This window comes from Strongylocentrotus purpuratus, unplaced genomic scaffold (assembly GCF_000002235.5).
Source record: "Strongylocentrotus purpuratus isolate Spur 01 unplaced genomic scaffold, Spur_5.0 spur5_contig_857, whole genome shotgun sequence".
Lineage (NCBI taxonomy): Eukaryota > Metazoa > Echinodermata > Echinoidea > Camarodonta > Strongylocentrotidae > Strongylocentrotus > Strongylocentrotus purpuratus.
This window is the reverse complement of record NW_022145565.1, coordinates 483564-502500: the sequence shown is the minus strand read 5'-3', so window position 1 is coordinate 502500 and position 18937 is coordinate 483564. Positions and strand designations below refer to the sequence as shown.

At 38.8% G+C, this 18937-nt stretch overlaps 2 protein-coding genes and 1 non-coding gene across 3 annotated transcripts in view; 2 read left to right on the top strand and 1 right to left on the bottom strand.

The window, feature by feature from the left end:
- LOC115928997 (papilin-like) overlaps positions 1 to 4354 on the top strand; it is a 6541-nt gene extending 2187 nt beyond the window's left edge. The window contains exons 3-6 of the mRNA XM_030997001.1: positions 19 to 97; positions 1544 to 1675; positions 2183 to 2357; positions 3703 to 4354. Of these exons, the coding sequence (XP_030852861.1) occupies positions 19 to 97; positions 1544 to 1675; positions 2183 to 2357; positions 3703 to 3845 (529 nt within the window). The 3' untranslated portion in view covers positions 3846 to 4354. The remainder of the gene's footprint in view (positions 1 to 18; positions 98 to 1543; positions 1676 to 2182; positions 2358 to 3702) is intronic.
- Positions 4355 to 6076: 1722 nt separating this feature from the next.
- On the bottom strand, positions 6077 to 6149 carry TRNAV-CAC. Its single transcript has one exon. It is a non-coding gene; the product is annotated as a tRNA-Val (tRNA).
- Positions 6150 to 17187: 11038 nt separating this feature from the next.
- LOC100891561 (A disintegrin and metalloproteinase with thrombospondin motifs 10) overlaps positions 17188 to 18937 on the top strand; it is a 53177-nt gene continuing 51427 nt past the window's right edge. Inside the window, exon 1 of the mRNA XM_030996820.1 lies at positions 17188 to 17419. Coding sequence (XP_030852680.1) covers positions 17333 to 17419 — 87 coding nt within the window. The 5' untranslated portion in view covers positions 17188 to 17332. The remainder of the gene's footprint in view (positions 17420 to 18937) is intronic.

Below are 18937 nucleotides of genomic sequence, written 5' to 3'. Positions count from 1 at the left end.
ACCCACACACACACTTAGTTGGGACTTAAATCCGTTAACTGAATGCTCAGTATCGTGTGGGGGAGGCAATCAGACCATCATGCCCATCTGTATGGAGGTTCGTGCTTGTTTCGTTTATCTTACTTCTTCTACCACTTGCTGAATTATATACAGTGTGTGAATGCCAATTCTTTTTTTTTCTTTCTTTAACTGTTTATTATATTCAAAGGAAATTAGTTTGAAGGTATTCTTCTAATAGGATTGGATAAAAAGATTTAAAAAATACATGTACATGGTCGCATCTGGGGGGGGGGGGGGGGGGGGTCGGTGGTATGATTAGTTATTCACTAAATGTAACTAAATAACAGTCCTGTACGACACAGAGTTGTAGATGATTTGTATTGTTTCTGTCGACAATGCGACATGTATTCTTTATCAACCTTCGAAATGATATTTTAAGATAAACTCTAACAATTAAGCTTTTGGTCTTTTGCGATGTCGATTCCAAATAAGAATAGATTTTCAGAGACATGAATAGTGATACTTCCATTTCTGGATCTAACAAGATTATCCGGTAATGGCGAAATGTCAAGGGAATTTGTACCTGAATGTATTCCGGAAAAATGACATTTACGAGCTGCACTTTTCAGATTCTTTTTTATACAATCTTTTATATACAATAGCTTCTCAGTTATGTGGGTCAATTCAATTAACATCTCGGTGATTTTCATCTTTACTATCAATCCTTGAACTGCGGTTATTTGTATTGTTCACATTCTTTAAAATTATTTTCCTTTGCTTTTGAATTTTACTAACTATTAAAGTCAGTTTATATACAATTCCTCTCAATTATTATACGTAGTTCAGCAACTCGGCTTTGATCGCGATCAGTGGTGTAGCTACAGGACATAAGGGCACCCCCCCCCCCCCCCAAGGCCTAAAAAAAGAAATTGCATTGCCCTTTAGGTGCCAAGAAATGGGTCGGTCGGTCGGTCGAAAAAAAAAATTAACTTTGAAAAAAACTTTTTTTTTCTCCCTCTTTGGGCTGATATGCTTTAATATTTGTTCTCTCTAAAAAAACGTGAAGAAAAAAAAACTTTAAAAAAAAGCTGACCGTAGATTTAAAGATTTTGGGGTCGATCGCAAAGGGCAATACAACATCTTCTTTTTTTTGGAGGCCTTACCAAGAGAGTAATAGAATGAAATGAAAGAAAAGGTAAGAAAATATAGAAGGGGGCGTTAGAAGGAGAAAAGGACGGGTAAAGAAGGCGCCTGGACCACTCTTAGCACCCTCCCCAATATTCAGTAGCTAGGAGAAAACCTTGCAAAATCGCATTTCATATCCTGCATAAGACCAGTGCCGCCCCCCCCCCACCCCCGCGCACCCACAACCCCTTTCATCGTTCCAGTGCCTCCTAAGTGGATGAACTCACGCTACCTTGCCGCTCGTGTTGGTTTTATCATTAGAATTGTATATCATTTGTATAAGCATGTTTATGTAAACCTTTGATTGAATTTAATCTTCTTCTTTTTTTGGGGGGGGGTTGATTTCTTCGCTATTCAGGAGATAAATGGAACGAGAGTGAACGTCAGTGATCGGTTTTGTCTTAAAACATCAGCCAAACCTTCTCACATCCATGACTGTAATACTCAACTATGTCCAGGAGCAATATGGTTGATCGGTAGCTGGAGTCAGGTGACTAACCAATTTTGACTTGTTAACATTGTTCAGATGAGAGAAATGGTGCTAAGGTAGTGACTTCAATGCTACATGTAGATTTATAATTAAAAATAATCTGAAAGTTTGAGTGAAAACAGACCATTATTAATGATAAACATTGGGAAAAACTGATCTGATCGATTTCTTAATTCTCCCAACTATATTATTATAATATTGCAAAGATCAAAATTAAGCTGATTGAATCTTTGCACAGCACAAAACGTAACCCAGACGGTACAAGGGTCTAATTATCAGACTATTTTCTACGCAAATGTAAGAAGCGCGTTTCGAAAATTCCTAACGGTCGATATAATTCCACAAAGGCAATTACCAGTTTTAATTTTTTAAGAGGAGTTTTAGTAGGTATTATCTCTTGTTAACCATATGATTTACAGAAGTTTACATTTTCAGCGTGCAAAAGGGACACACCACCTTCAATTTATTTGTTTAATTCCATATTTCTCTCATTCAAATATGTTACAGTGTTCGGTGACGTGCGAAAACGGGATCAAGGAGCGCTTGGTTGAGTGTATCGAAGGATCGACTGGAGAGGTGTTAGCAGCCAGTGAGTGTGTCGTAACAGAAGGATACACACCTATGAATAATACCATGCCATGCTCTCAACCAGTTTGCCCAACGGGTAACCCTACATTGTCAGGTAATAATGATCTATTGAAGTTTGTCACATTGATGAAGATATGATATTCAGGTCCCACGAGTACTCAAGGCCATGTCTGAATTTTCATATTGCTCCGGTTGTCTCATTTTCGCTCGCTGGAACCATGGAGATCTCCATGCTGGAACATTGCCAGCACAAACCACTGACCTCTACCTCCTGGACGGATCATCGCCCATTCCCATTCACTATACGTTACGTACTAAAAGGCTGTATTGTCTGACCGTTCATGAATATTCATGTTTTTGCTTACCTCGGCAAAATGTTTGCTTTTACTAAATGGAAAAATGACGGTGGGGGTTGGATGATATGGACATAATGAACCAAGCAGAAGTGATCTATGATAATTCATGCTTCTTATCCTTCGTGTGCTTGACCTATAATCTTAAAATCGCATGGCAAACTGAGTCCAAAGTTCGACTTGTTTCACATGTGTATTATAGGCAATGACGAGCTTATCAAAATACGGTGGGTGAACTTTCAAAAGTCAATGCGACATGAGGGTTCCAATGAAAGAGCTATAGTGCTAACGTACGTCGGGGTGATGTGCTTTTTGTTTAAACAAAAAATGAATTTTTAACGATTTTTTTTGGTAATATTCCATAGGCTAACATGTTAGGCTGCTGACTCTGACGATAGGGGGCGTTGTGAAATGAGACTAAACGGAGCTATATGTCTTCTAATCTTGGTCCAATAATTTGCCACCAACTTCACAACCATGAATTATGAATATTATTTTAAAATACGATATAGGATCAGGCCTCTACAGTGATGTGTCACTGTAATTTGTATGGGTACTGTAACCACTTGCATTGCCACACTAACATGGTTAATTAATCAAATTGAATCAACACGTGATTCTTTCTTCCATGCGTTCTAAACATTTTGGATCCTTTCCTTCCCTTCCTTTCCATTTCTTTTTGCGTGTGTTTTTTGCACCCCCTCCACGTGCCGCCCGAGGCACGTACCCCTCTGCTGCCACTTAATACGCCACTGGTATTATATTCCCCATTAAAAAGTCTCCTTCTTCTCATTAATTCATCCTTGATCAACAACTCATCTCCAGTCTCACCCAATAGCCCGAATTCACAAAGGAGGTTTGTCGACAAACCGAGGTTTATGTACGTCATATGACGCGTTTTGACGCGTTTTTTACAAACCTGGTTTGTAAAAACGCGTCGAAACGCGTCATGACGCACGAAAACCAAGGTTTGTCGACAAACCTCCTTTGTGATTTCGGGCCATAGTGTGTGCAGTATCCTGTTTTACCTTCTCTTGCATGTTTTGAAAATACTTTCATTTTTTTTCTCTCTTTATAAAACTACAGCTGAAGAAGAAGCAACCATCTTGACCACGTATAATGACTCCATAACACATTCATCTCATGGGGGCCTTCCACCAGTTCTCTCTATTCCATTACTTAGTTTTATACTCGTTGTTTCAGTAGAGTGTTGCATAATTACTATATGATGCAAGAAATGTAAAAAGATATGAGATGACAAGTTTGTTTCAGTACAACACTGCGCTTAGAGATTTGGAAGAAAAAAACATTCCAGAAAAGAGATGTTTTGCAACCGTCCAAATGAGTAATGCGACTGTTCTGCTTTATAACACAGTTGGCAGCAGACAACATCAAATGAAGAAAAAAACATATTGAAGATAATAAAAATCATCAAAATTAATGTTTGAAAGTTATATCCAAAATGAGTGAAATACAAATTGTAGCTGCTTACAACGAATGATAAGCAACTAAGATAGACCTGAATTTGCAGAATTTGTTTTTAAGTACTCCAACACGAAACAGAAATACGATGTGATGTATCTGCGGTTCAATCAATGCTCAAACAAAGAAGGCCCCGATACAAGACAGATATGCAGACATTTCTGGAATAAACTCTATCACTGTTCTTCAAATTTTGATCTTAACCTAATTGTGCTGCATAAATGCTTACAATTTCGTAATTATTCATAGTTATATTCTCAAAGATGCAATCAAAGATTTAACAGTTTGAAATATTATTTATGTATTCATGTTTTATTGCTTAATTCTCATGGTTTCTTTAAATGTGTGCTTGAATTGCGAAATTGTTGTAAATTGATTCATGTAATGCAGAAAAACAAGATGACTCAATATATTAACATACTGTTTATAAACTAACTTAACGTCCTCCATCCCCTTTTTTTTTCATTCTCTCTCTCTCTCTCTCTCTCTCTCTCTTTTTCTCTCCTTTCCCCTCTCCCCCTCTCCCCCTCTCTCCTCTCCCCCGTTCACTCCTCCCCTCCCCCTCTCACCCTCTCCCCCTCACCCTCTCTCCTTTCCCCTCTCTCCCTCTCCCCCTCTCCCCCACCCCCGTTCACTCCACCCCTCCCCCTCCCACCCTCTCTCTCCTACTCCTTTCCTCTTTTCCTTCCTCCCCCATTCTTGTAAAGAAGTTGAATAAGGTAAATCCTACATTTAGATATCCTTTTCTGTTCCCAAGTTCGAGTGAGGCCCAAGGTACATTCAAGAAAACACTGTAGCTCATATGATTGGAATCATTTTTCTTACCTCTGTTCATAACATGGTTGTGAAGATATGGTGTTATTCTAGATAAGTAAAGTTTATATATTCTCAGAACTTAAACCATCAAGAATAAACCATGTTCTTACAATCATATTTTCATGAACAGATAACGAAAAATTATTCTAACATTTTGGGCGACATCTTCAGAGAGAGAGAGAGAGAGAAATTAGAGAAAGAGAGACAGAGAGAGAGAGAGAGAGAGAGAGAGAGAGAAGGAGGGAGGCAAGAATGCACTCATCCAAAACATAAATCCCCATTCTTCATCAAGTTCTATACATATTGATCAAAGAGAAAAATAATTTCCATAAAGCCCCATTTTTGTCTTGTTTTGTCACAATATTACAATTTACAATATCAAATGCCTGCAACCATTTGATAGAATCTCTCTCACTCCAATCATTGTCGCATTCGGTCATGAACTCAGCACCTCTATATTGATATTATTATTATCAAAGATATTCTTTGCACTGATGTCAAACACCCCGATGGTTGCGAATAGATTAAGTGAAAATATGCAGATATTGAATTTGATTTGAATCGAGAGAAAACGTGCTCTTATGAATGGAAAACGTTGGTCGATGTGGCTCTGGATGTAGGTCGTTCGATAGGCTCTGAAATTCGTAAAAATATTGTTCCAAATGATGAAGGTGACATTCTGCATGAGAAAACTAAGATGATATATATATATATCTTTATATGGATGACGTCGGAGAAGGGAAGGGCAAGAAGAACATGGTGTTAAAAATTGAAAAAAAAGAGTGAGTAAAAATGACTCAAATCAGTATTTTCTTGTAAATCCTTGCCGTTTTCATCTTTTCATGTAGGGCCTACTTGCCATGAAAGTGGTTGCCTATGGCCGAGTGCTGTGTAGCTATAAGTTGTCCAGGGGGTGTTTCACAAATATCCTAAGTTGAACTTACATCTAAGTTGGACTTAACAATTATGGAAAGCCACTAGCATCTTTGAAAATATTTTGTAAAAGTTATTTTAAAGGGTATAAAATGTTGATATCACGGGAGATTTCATGTTCTTGACAAACCTAAAAATATTTGAATTTTTGTTTATAATAATAATAATAAAAAAAACAAAAACGTTACTTTTAAAGTGCTTACCACCGAAGCCTCTAAGCGCTAAAAATTGTTTCCGCCCGGGTTCGAACCGGGGACCTTGCGCGTGTGAGGCGCACGTGATAACCACTACACTACGGAAACCCGATGCTTTTGAACAATTTTATTTTAAGCCTACAAATGGCTCTCCATAATTTTTGAAGTCCAACTTAGAGTTAAATTTGACTTTAAATCCTTGTTCAACACCCCCTGAGATATATTGGTGGGAAGGGATAAGTGTCCCTGAGGATATTGTCCTGACCTAGGAGTACTTGTTTGGAAGTGGTCGTCCACGGAGTAATCGTCCTAATACACAGCCGGAAGTACCACCCTCGGTCGCGTGCCCCTATCCCACCCCTTGCCACAAACAAAGTTTATAAAGGGACGTCTTTTATTTTCGCATTATCCTTGTAATTTTAGGTATGATGATATAGGTATAACGGATAGTTTGTGGTTTGTATACGTTGATGTTTGGTGTGTGTAATACAGGTGTATGAATGATGTGAACCAATGTTTAGATAGGTTACCCTCAAGTATGTATGTCCGGCGAGTGAACAAAGCACAGAGGTATGGCAAACGTTTAGAGCGGAATCTAGACCGGTTTTGGGTTTGATGTGAATCATCCTCATGAAGTTTAATCACTACCGACTTCTACCACAGCGGCACGCTATACAACCATTCACTTTCTTGTCATGTAACGGTATTTCATGGATTTTAGTGGAGCAGGTTATGGGAGCAAGGTTGGGGGTAATTAACTCTTCCATTTAATTCACCAAAGTGTAAACATGTACACATATTAATCAGGAATTATTACAAATGTCATGTTGATTCGCAGACAGATTGGAGCTCTCAATTCTAGTCAGCATTGAACAAGGAATCTCTGGGAGGGGGATGCACGAGTGTGAAAACGGTTCTTTCCTCGTAGAAGACGTCCCCGTCTTGCTCTATACTAACAAGCCGTATCAGGATTGTTACCCCTGGAAAATCATCCCACGAAAAACTACCCTCGGAAAATTACCCCCCCCCCCCCCGGAAAATGGGGATGATGATGATGATGCTGATGATGATGGTGGTCGTGGTCGTGGTGGTGATGATGATGACGATGATGACAGTGGTTGTCGCGGTGGAGGTGGTGATTTATAAGATTTTACTCCACGCCTCTCCACATCCTTTTTATAATTATATATATTAGCGTGTTATCAGACTCGTAAAACAAGTCAGCTGAATATATCTCTTGGTTTTGCGGCCTCTGGTTGGCTTCTGCTTAACACCATGAGATAGTTCTAGGAATGACCGCACCACAAAAGATCTTCAAGATCTTTGTCTCAAGACTAAAGAAGTTCTCCTAGGTGTTGGAAAGGTCATTGCCTGCCATTGCTCGAAGGGCATTTATATAGTGGGCGGTTGAACGTAGCCTATTCGTTATATTTTTACTTGCTATATTGAACTGCATCAAAGGAAGAATGAAAGAAACAAACAAACAAAAAAACAAAAGAAGGAAGAAAGGAAGATAAATTGATATGTTCTTAGGTATATATAGGCAGATATATAGAGACAGAGAAAGAGAGAGAGAGAGAGACATATAGAGAGACAGAGAGAGAGAGAGAGAGAGAGAGAGGGGGAGAGAGGGGGGAGAGAGAGAGCATTATAATTAAATGGAAAATGCAAACATTAAAGGTCCTCTCCCCTCTCCGTGTCTTTTGTCTTCCATCAACTAACGTTTGGCGAAAAACAGGAAATACAAGAATATACTTTCTTCGAGAATTGACCATTCCTTACTTTTCTTAGACAGTGCGCTAATATTATGAGTATCCTAAGAGTCACGTCACATTCTGTCCCCCACTCATCTTCATTTCTCCGTAGTACAGACATGCATGAGATATAGCAATGAATTCTGACGTCATAATGGCAAGAGATAGGAATTTAAAAACACAAATAGACAGGAAGATCAATCCATTCACTCAAAACAATGATGGAATGAAACATTCGTAAATCCATTGACGTCTATATCATCTTCATCGGCTCTGACCGAGTCGTTCTTTGGATGGTCCACTGAATAGCGAGGTTATAATTAATGCACAATAGGAGTGGGTTGTCTGATAAGAAAGTGACGAAAGGTATAAACAACGTTTTCTTCGCGTGGAGCTTCCATATTTAGAAGTAATCGTGAAGTCTGCTCTTGAAATATTCTGGCTCCTCTGTTCATAATGATAATATCGAGTAGAATTCCTGTTAGGTGAATAGCCGGAGAGGGGAGATTCTGTTGCGTTAAAGCAGCATCTAAATTTATATGCGATACCATGTTATGTAAAGCGATTGTATTCAGTGATGGGTTAAGAGATATTCAAGATGTAATCGAGGTAACGATCGATGTTAGTGGTCAGGTACCATCTTGCACGTGTTAACTATAGTTGTGTTGGATTCAGTATAGATTCAGCCTTAAAGTTGTCAACAAACACATATACACTCACACGTATTGTATATAATTTGCAGTATGATATTACTGGCAAAAACACATACCTAAAGCCTTTTTTCTGACTTTCGTCACTCCTGATTCTTAGTTTTTCCCTTATGGTATTTTTTCTTCCAACACTAGTTCTTCCTCTCTGACTCCCACCTTTTTTCTCTCCCTTCTTGATTCTCTCTCTCCCTCCCTCAATCTGATTATCTATTAATCTATGTGCCTTTATACCATCTGATAATCCTAGCTATTTCGGTTTAAAATGTAAAAGAATATTATTGCGCTACTACTTTTGTATGCAGTTATTATTTTGTGTAATGCTTTTTACAATGTTCATTATAATCTGTTTTTATGTCAAAGATTTGTAAAAAAATCGTGCAATTCAGCCTTTGGGCTGCAATGTGATTTTTGAATAAATAAACCATTATACAAAACAAGAAACCTCTACGAGGTCGACCGCGCTCTCCATGACAAGCTACTACGGGAGAACATCACCAAGAGCTACCGAACCGCCACCATGGCAACCGTTGATGACATCAACGCCGAGGCGCAAGCAATAGCGTCAGAACTCAAAATCGACAACCGAATGGAGACTATGGCAAAGAAGCAAGCATTCATAACATTAAAAGACCACAAGGACAACTTCGAGAACAACCTGCCCTGCCGACTTATCAACCCGGCTAAGAGTGAAACAGGCATTATAGGCAAAATCACCCTAGAGAAGATTAACAACGCAGTAAGATCAGCGACAGGAGTAAACCAGTGGAGGAGCTCAATGGCTGTGGTAGACTGGTTTAAAAGCATCAAAGAAAAGGACAAGCACACCTTCATAAGCTTCGACATAGTTGACTTCTACCCGTCCATATCGGAAAGCTTGCTCAAGAAATCATTGGACTTTGCCAAGGAATACACACACGTCACCAGACGAGATATCGAGGTCATTATGCACTCGAGGAAATCTCTGCTGTTCGACAAAGGCAAACCATGGAGGAAGAAGGATAGCAACGGCCTCTTCGACGTCACTATGGGCAGTTTTGACGGAGCTGAGATATGTGAGTTGGTCGGCTTATACATCCTAAGTATCCTATCGAAGGACTATGGCAAAGATGGAATCGGGCTTTACAGAGACGATGGGCTAGCAGTCTTCAAGAGCATCTCCGGAAGCAGAGCCGATCGAATTAGGAAAAGCATAACGAGAACATTCCAAAAACTTGGCCTAAACATCACAATCGTTTGCAACCTAAAAATCACCAACTTCCTCGACATCACCTTCAACCTGAGTAATGGCAAGTACTACCCTTACAGGAAGCCGAATGACTGCCCAATGTACATCCACAAGCTATCCAACCACCCACCATCCATCATCAAGAATCTCCCAGCATCAATAAGCCGCCGAATAGCAGACATCTCATGCGATGAAGAGACTTTCAACGAAGCTTCCCCTGCCTACAACGATGCCCTAAAAGCCAGTGAATTTGCTGAAACCCTCACCTACACGAAGGAGCGCCCGACAAGGAGAAAGCAAAACCGGAAACGAAACATCATCTGGTTCAACCCTCCATTCAGCAAAAACGTCGCAACCAACATCGGCAGATCGTTCCTGAGGCTTGTTGATAAGCACTTCCCAAAGAAATCAAAATTCAACAAGATATTCAACAGGAACACGCTCAAAGTCAGCTACAGCTGCATGCCGAATGTCGCCAGCATCATCAAGGCGCACAACAAGCAGGTTTCATCCACGGACGACCACACCAAGCCGAAAACCTGCAATTGCCGGAAAAAGAATGTGTGCCCCCTACAAGGAAACTGCCAGGCCGGCAGTATCATCTACAGTGCAAAAGTCTCCGGCCCAGAAAGCCCTAAGCAATATATTGGACTCACCGAGCCCCCGTTCAAGCTGAGGTACGGCAACCATCTACAGTCCTTCCGACATGAGAAGCACAAAAACAGCACAGAACTCTCTAAACACATCTGGCAACTCAAACACCAAAGTACCCCATTCACCATCGAGTGGTCGATCTCCAGCAAGGCCCAGGCGTACTCCAGCGAAACGAAGAAATGCAACCTGTGCCTAACTGAGAAGCTTGCCATCATCAACGCCGAGAAACAGACACTCCTGAACAAAAGACCAGAACTCATCTCCAAATGCCGCCACGAAAACAAATTCTACCTCTGCAACTTCAAAAGAGACTATACTTAATTAAATATATATATATTTATGTACTAGCACCTTGGTGGAGACTATTTTGCGATACCCCCTCCCATGTTTAAAATTCCATCGCAGTACCTGAACAATCACAATAGCCCCTTCACCCATGAGTAAATCTTATTGTTTTGTATTGTATTGTATTCCTTATTTTGAACGTATTGTAGATTGTAGAGTAATCATGCTATCAGTTGCCTGATGATCGCTCGCGAGGCGTGAAACTCGGAGTTGCAACCATGCTCCATTAGTCTGCCTTATCCAATATATATATATATATATATATATATATATATATATATATATATATATATATACATTGTATCATAATATAGATTTGATTGGAAACTTTATATGATTCCCGAAACTAACGAGGGAACTGTTTTCCTCTGTAGACTTCTAAGTGATTCCTCAAATGCTTAATTGGTTTCGAATTTCATTTCGCCTTCGGACTTAGTGAACTTGTAATACACGGAGGAAAGAGAAGAAATTATCCCAAACCCCAAAACATCTTGATCCCCTGAAAAACATGCGTTCATCCATGTTAGTGAGACTTCCTTCCCGTGTCTTTGGTTTCCCAATGAAGCGGTGACAAGCCCTGTTCACATTCATCATCTATACTAAACCCATATCTTATCCCATTGATGTAGACTAGCGGGCCCACGTTCACACTCGCCGTCTAAACCCGTACCTGTCCCATTGATGTAGACTAGCGGGCCCACATTCACACTCGTCGTCTAAACCCGTACCTATCCCATTGATGTAGACTAGCGGGCCCACATTCACACTCGTCGTCTAAACCCGTACCTATCCCATTGATGTAGACTAGCGGGCCCACATTCACACTCGTCGTCTAAACCCGTACCTATCCCATTGATGTAGACTAGCGGGCCCACATTCACACTCGTCGTCTAAACCCGTACCTATCCCATTGATGTAGACTAGCGGGCCCACATTCACACTCATCATCTAAACCTGTACCTATCCCATAGAATGATGTAGAAACGCGAGCCAACATTCACACTCATCATCTAAACCCGTACCTATCCCATAGAATGATATAGAAACGCGGGCCCACATTCACACTCATCATCTAAACCCGTACCTATCCCATAGAATGATGTAGAAACGCGGGCCCACATTCACACTCATCATCTAAACCCGTACCTATCCATTGATGTAGAAACGCGAGGCGCATTTGTTTTTTGTTTTTGTTGTTTTGGGGGACTGCGTTGAAGGTGCTGTTAACAAACATTCCATTTCACTAATTTGCTATTCCCTGTGCTCCAGTGAACAACCAAATTGTACATTTTGACGATTCCACATATTTTCTCGATTTGTATCCGAAGTTGCCTGTTCTTAAGATGGACTCAAGTATGTCTCAATAGCAGCGAATAACTTCCAGGCTCTTAAAGGTGTAATTACCCGTAAAAGCTTTAGACTTATACGAAGTTTCAGACCTGGGAAATTCAAGCAATTGTAGATGGTTGAAATGAAGCCATACTAGCGGACAATAAGCTTACCTAATTCATGTCAACCTTTATCCACCTTCCTGATTCTTGCGTTGAAATGATGATAGATAATTAAAGGATAGACCCAAAATCAGCGGATAATGGATTTTACAATGACTTAATACCCCAAATCAGTATCTGTAAGCGTCAGTTTTATTTTTTGACCATCAAGATATAAAGTGGAAAAGTGGACAAAAAAGACGAAACAATGACTGATGTCACCTCAGCGTATCATAAATGAGCTAGTGATTTTTAGCATCTGTTTGTTTGTTTGTTTTGTTTTTATCTTGTTCGTTTGTTGGTTCTCTTTCTGCATAAACAGATATATAAACACTACGTTTAGCGAGCTATAGGCATAGCTTTCAAACACAATACTGAATCTTCTATCTACTCTATACTATGATTTTTTTTTATTCTGAAAAAGTAATTAGAGCGATGCAAGATTATGGATTAGATTCCATGAGCTCATTAAGATGATTATGTTAAGGGTGGACGATTCTGTTTTCCAACATTCTTTATGGCGGGACACCTAACATTTTGGAGGTCATTTTATAACCCGACATCTACACCAGTGGGGTCTAAATAGGGATTTTTGTGGGACTCCCCCTCCCCCCCCCCCCTACAGACACGCGGACACACACGCACAGATCCATCCTATATTCGAATTTTAGAAATGTAAAAGCCTAATTAGTAATTATTTGAATTGATTGTCAGATTTTTGTACAGTCTCTAGAGCCAACACATTTTAAAATAAAGTAATGACCTATACATAACCTAGTCGGACGCCAATCAAAAATGGTCTAGCGACACCTCTGTTTTATTTGAAAGTTCGTTTATGTAGATTATCCACATCACGAGTACTTCCTAATTATTTTTCATGAGTCGGTGATGAGATTATTGCATACGTTGAAGAGATCATCTCATCTCCGTATTGATATTCATTCATATTAGTACATTATGTAAAGCACTGAATACCACAGGCAAGTACAGAGTGGATAGCAGCTCATACATACCAATAAAACTGTACGGTATCTAATCCTAAGTACAGCAATTCGGTTTCTATTCTTCGTGCTCTCCGGAGAATGTCTAATGTACCAATTTCCTTTTTTCTCGAGAGTCGTACTTTGTCGCTAAGAAATGCAACGCTTTTATGTCCCAGACCATGCAGGGAGCAAAGTAAACGTAGACTAATACTTGAACAATGGTCTCTAAACCAGTCCAATGCACATGCTTTGAGGCGAGTAGTAATGCAGAACAAACTTTACCTTTCTGGAACTGAAGTTTTCTTACATTTTTCTTCTAGAAATAAAGTTTTTAGCCGGGAATGCGACAGACGAAACGAGACGCATATTATTGGGTTCTTTGCTGCCGGGGATTGATAAGAAAGGGAAAAGATTTTTCTAGAAAAAATATGCAGGTCACATGTGTTGGAGGTATGGCATTCAAATAACATGAAGTTCAAACGAAATGGTTAAAAAGGGACTCCTTTTCTAATGTATTTTGTAAGATGAAATCTCCTCGTGAGGTAGGTATATAATTATTCAATGTCGAATGCATGTAATCCAACGATATCACAATGCACCCCCCTTCCCATCCCTATATATTATATGCGATCATAACTATATCATGTGCCAACAAATTATTTCATGTAATGATAATATTAATGTTCTGCTTATATAGCGCTTAATACAATGTCTCCAAGCGCTTTACAGATATACTATTACCCCGGTCATGGGATTCAGTGCTTGCTCGCACAAGCTGTGTGCACAATCTCCACTCCCTGGGGAGCATTCCAGCCAGGCGTTACTTGACGCTTAAAAACTGTAAGGCTATTATGTTATTTGCAATCTCACCCCTATCCCTGGAATTAACAAAATGTTCCATGAAAATATAAAGGTTGAATCCAGCACGTTAAAAGTATTAATCTGACATTTTGAAAAAGTGATCGCTCCTCGGCCCTATTAAAACGTAATGAGAATCCCGTCATGTCTTTTAGGTTGAGATTCCAGCTTTCAAATAGGGTGATGGAACATTGCCAAATATAAAAGAACTTCTAAAGGTGAAAATCATAACATTTCGTGTTTACAGGGAAAATTGGGAAGACCATAAATTAAGCATTCCTGCTAAGGAAAGCGGGAAGGAAAGCCATAACTTGAAAACTTGAAATGACACGATTAACGTACAATGTTCATTATGCTTTGTTCTAGAGATTATATCAATTTAGTTCTACGTATTACCATCATCAAAAAATTTCGCAATATAAAACCCCTCTTTCTATTTCGTGTAACTAACGTTACTTATATTTATGTATTTACTTCTATATATTATGTTGTATCCGCTTCAGATTTCGATTGCTTGTATTTCAGTTTAGTTTACAATGATCATCTTAATTTTGCTCTTTCAATGTTTACTTTTCCTCGTTATTTTCCTATTTCCTTTTCTTTGTTAAACTCAATTATAACATTATTTTTAGCCTTGTAGTATTAAATCAGGTGATATTTCTTTAGCGCCTTTTTTGTTATCATTCTCCATTTTCCACTATTTTGTTTGTGTGAACCCTGCCAATGAGACATAATTATGTTCACTTCTTTGTTCATGTCATGTTTGACTATTTCTTTTGAACTAAGATGACACATAATTATAATAGTCCCTTCCATCTACTTCACTCTCCGATTCCTCTTTGTTGTCTTATAACTTAATTGAATTAGTTAACTTAGTTAATCAAACATAATATTGTGTTATATATCAGTGATTACCAAGCGATCTCTTTATGAAATTACCAAAGGATATTATGTAGCTGGTCACCCCACAGTCTCGGCGCGCATTGCTCGTCATTTCTCATTAATCTGTTCATAATTATACAGTCCTTTGCGGTGAAATCTGGAAATCGGAATTTCCTCTTCATGTTTTCGATGGCTAATGATAGGCGTTAAACAGGGATAAACATGTTGCAGCGAAAGAAAAATATTATCTGTTGCTCTCAACGAGAGGTGATGTGATTAAAGGTAGTGTTGATGGTGCCATTTAAACATGCATTCAAATGTATATGTGTTTAACAACGACTATGAAAGATGACGGGATGTAAGAAAATATTGGTATTTATATATACGCTAGATAAATAATGAGGAGAAAATAAAATAGAGTGCGTTTTGACGACTTTACTTAGGATTCACGAGACCGAATGACACGTGAGCGGTCGGTCTGGTGGCTCTGGCCCGTGCTCAAACAATAGCCCACTGCCTAACATTTATCCTGCAAAGAGAGGCCTATATGGGAAAGTGCCCGAAAATGTACGAAAAAACATTTCCCATCAAAATAGTTGCAAACAATATTTAGGTTATGACATTGTTTATTGTTGTATAATAATATTTGGTACTTAATCCCATGCAGAAGACAATCGCTCCTGTCTTAATTACATAGTCAAGTCTAAATTAAAAGGGCTATTGATGGAGAGAGTGATGTAGGTTAGAATCAGTAGGATCTTCGAAGATGGATGAAAACGAAAAACACTTGTCAAATTTTGAATTTCATTTGTCTTCGTGATTCTCTCATACTTATAGTAAATGGCAGTGTAAACTCCGACAATACTCTCGAGTAAAAAAACACTTCAAGCGTTTATTAGCATCAACCCATTAAAGGTACTATGTCCCTTTTGCAGCCAACCTCAAATTCTGTAGAACTTTGCAGGAATTATGAATATGTCATGTATGTCCTATCTGTGGATTTAAAGGTTAGCAGTGTCCTCATATTCAAATTATGCAAGGAAACCCGTTTACTTGCTAGACTTCAATGTCAGACACTATTGAGTAAACTGACTGGCTTTTGTCTTCTTTGGTAATAACATACATGAAAAGAGTTGTAAAGGGTACATGAGCATTTGTCTACATCAATAACCCACTTCTTGTGATGGTCAAGATTAAACTGATTGAATCTTTGCGCAGCATAAAACGTATGACCATTCGGTACAATTGTCTGAAAATCAAGACTATAACTTTTGGGCTCTATAGCCCTAAAGTCGATTTGACAACTAATAGTCGTTATTTTCCCACTTGAAGACATTTTCAAGCCCCACCTTTTTTAGGGAAGTTCTAAATTAGTATTATCTTTCAAATGCAGTTGTAATTTAACTTTTTCATTTTTTTGGCCTGCAAATGGGACATAGTACCTTTAATGACAAAGATTTCTTTTTTTAATTATTTTTCCATTAGCGTTCTGATTTAATGCCCTCCATGTTTGCATGCCTAGCGAACAAGACAAACCCTATTAGTGGTAATGCTCTTTTTACTTTTAATCATATTAATAAATTATGTGGGTGAATCTTGCTCACAGGCAGACGGTGGTGTAGAAAATAACCCAAATCATTAGATTCTTCCGTTGTTTGGGTAGACTTATGTCCGTCGGGTATCTGTGTCAGACAACCGCTTGGCTTGACAGCTGAACAGCTTATTTTGGTGGCTATCTATCTGGTTAAAAAAAATGAAAACACCACGATTTTATTAAGTTGCTTTTCTGTGAATGACAATAGCTTATAAGACTCAAGAGAAACGCAGAAAATTGAGTTTCTGAGACTTTTAATAGAATTTTCAAAAACTTCTATTAGAATACCGTCGCCAAACCACCCTTGCATGTATGCCGAACTTTTGTTACCCTCAATATATGATAAAACCACAAAAACCGCTCTGAGCACACCATTGAATACAATCTTTTTATGATTAGGAGAGGAGCGTAACCACAGACGCACGAACAAAACGAACGTGTCGTGTCGTGCCGTATTACGCGCGAAGTTTAGCAGGGCAAATATTACTCGTAGCAGACGATATTTGTACGAATGAAAAGGGCAACAGTGAGACACTTGAAACGAGTGTTTCTGACAGGTTGTCAATGCAGCGGGAGACTTGAACTCGACTTATTGTTACTTCACAACCCCGCTGAGAGAGAATTTAGGTTACGATTTCTTTACGATCGATTTTTCTCTAGGAAGGAACCGGTCTTTTTGATAATACTGCGAATACAACTTTCATCGTGTGGTGCAGGTGAGGGAAGGATCGCATCATTTGAAGATTGGAAGGAAAGTGTTATTCCTGGACAAGTGTGAATATTGACCAGTTTCAACATGAGATTTGTTTTGTGGAATTTAATCAATCTACTTGTGATATGGTCGAATGGAGGAGTGCGTGCCGACGGGACACAGAAAGTCAAGGTGAGTTCTATATCTCACTAATTTCGGGCCTATATTTGTGTTTGTTTTATTTGTTTATGATTTCCTGTTTGTTTATTGTCTCGCCACATTCTTTCAAAGGTGAAAAGTAGGTCAGTCATCATGTCTCTGATAAGGTAAGGTCATTACCATTCATGTCACTGAGATCCAAATGTAAGAATTCAATTTTTGGACACATGTACTATTTATGTTGCTGTTTTTGTGGGGTTTATTGGGGGGGTTCTGGTTTGCTTTTGTTGTCTTTAGATATAACGAGGGGCTAAATCATTATGTCATATTATATCATTATTGATAAGAAATCAACCAAAACAAAAACTCAGGTTTAAATAATATAGAGTGCATAAGTATTGGTAGTGAAGATGGTGCACAACTTGTGTCGTAGTGTGTTTATTCATTGGTAGTCATGTTATAATACATACATGTGACTCAACTAAACCTTTGCTTACCTGAAGCTTCAAGGCTACTGCAGTGACGATGCGTGTCAATATCATGTAGACATAAAAGAATTGAAAAGAGATGAAACGTAGGTCAATCATCCCTTTCATTATTAATCGATAACTCTCTCTCTCTCTCTACCTTTCTCCTTTCCACAAAGACCATTGTTCTTATACTTGCTAGTATAGTTGCATTACAGATAGCATAATCTATATTTCCTTTCTAGTCAAAAGGGCACTCGATACCTAAAGTAGCCAATAGAACTCATGTCACAGGCTTGAAGAGTCAAGGCTAGTACACAGCATCAGAACAATAATGAAAGGGGGGGGGGGTCGGCCAAAAGTTTCTGAAGAGTTATACAATAACCATTTCACACCAAGTTTTCACCTGAATTCACCTGCCTTGTCGGGCTCCTTGTGAAACCATAGGTCCACGGTAAGACGATACAAGCCCTCTCACTTGCAATCTAACTTCTACTGCATGTTTCTTCAGTACATTTCAAATTCGTGTCTTTCTTCTTGTGATGGCAATACATAATGTCAGTATTGGTTTTATCATTTGATATGTGATATTTGCATCTTTTATATTTGAGACAGTTTTTAGCACAAATTTGCCTAAGACTACAATCATGAGTTCACAGTGTTTCTTCATCTGAAATTCCTTCGCAGAGGAGTTTATCCGATTATCTGGATTTCAATGAAAAGGGGTATTTCATGCCATTAGCATTAAAGTGGAAACTCTGCATGTACATGTAACGTGTAGTTGTATGCTTTCTTGAAGTGTGTTTCTAGTTCTCATTTTCAGTTATCCTTGAGTAAATTCGACTACTCGTTCTAATCGAATTTCCGAACGTCCAAACCGGATTGCAGATAATCCATAAACACAGAGACAGACGAGGGCTTATTGCTTTGGTTTTTAAATCTTATGCCATTTTGTATTGTGATGTATTGCATTCAGGTGGGTTAGGCAACAACGATCAATAGACAGAAAATAAATATGATTTTACCATCTTTCCAAAGTCACTGTTTGTCAAAAAGAATTACGAAAAAAAACAACAACTCGTTT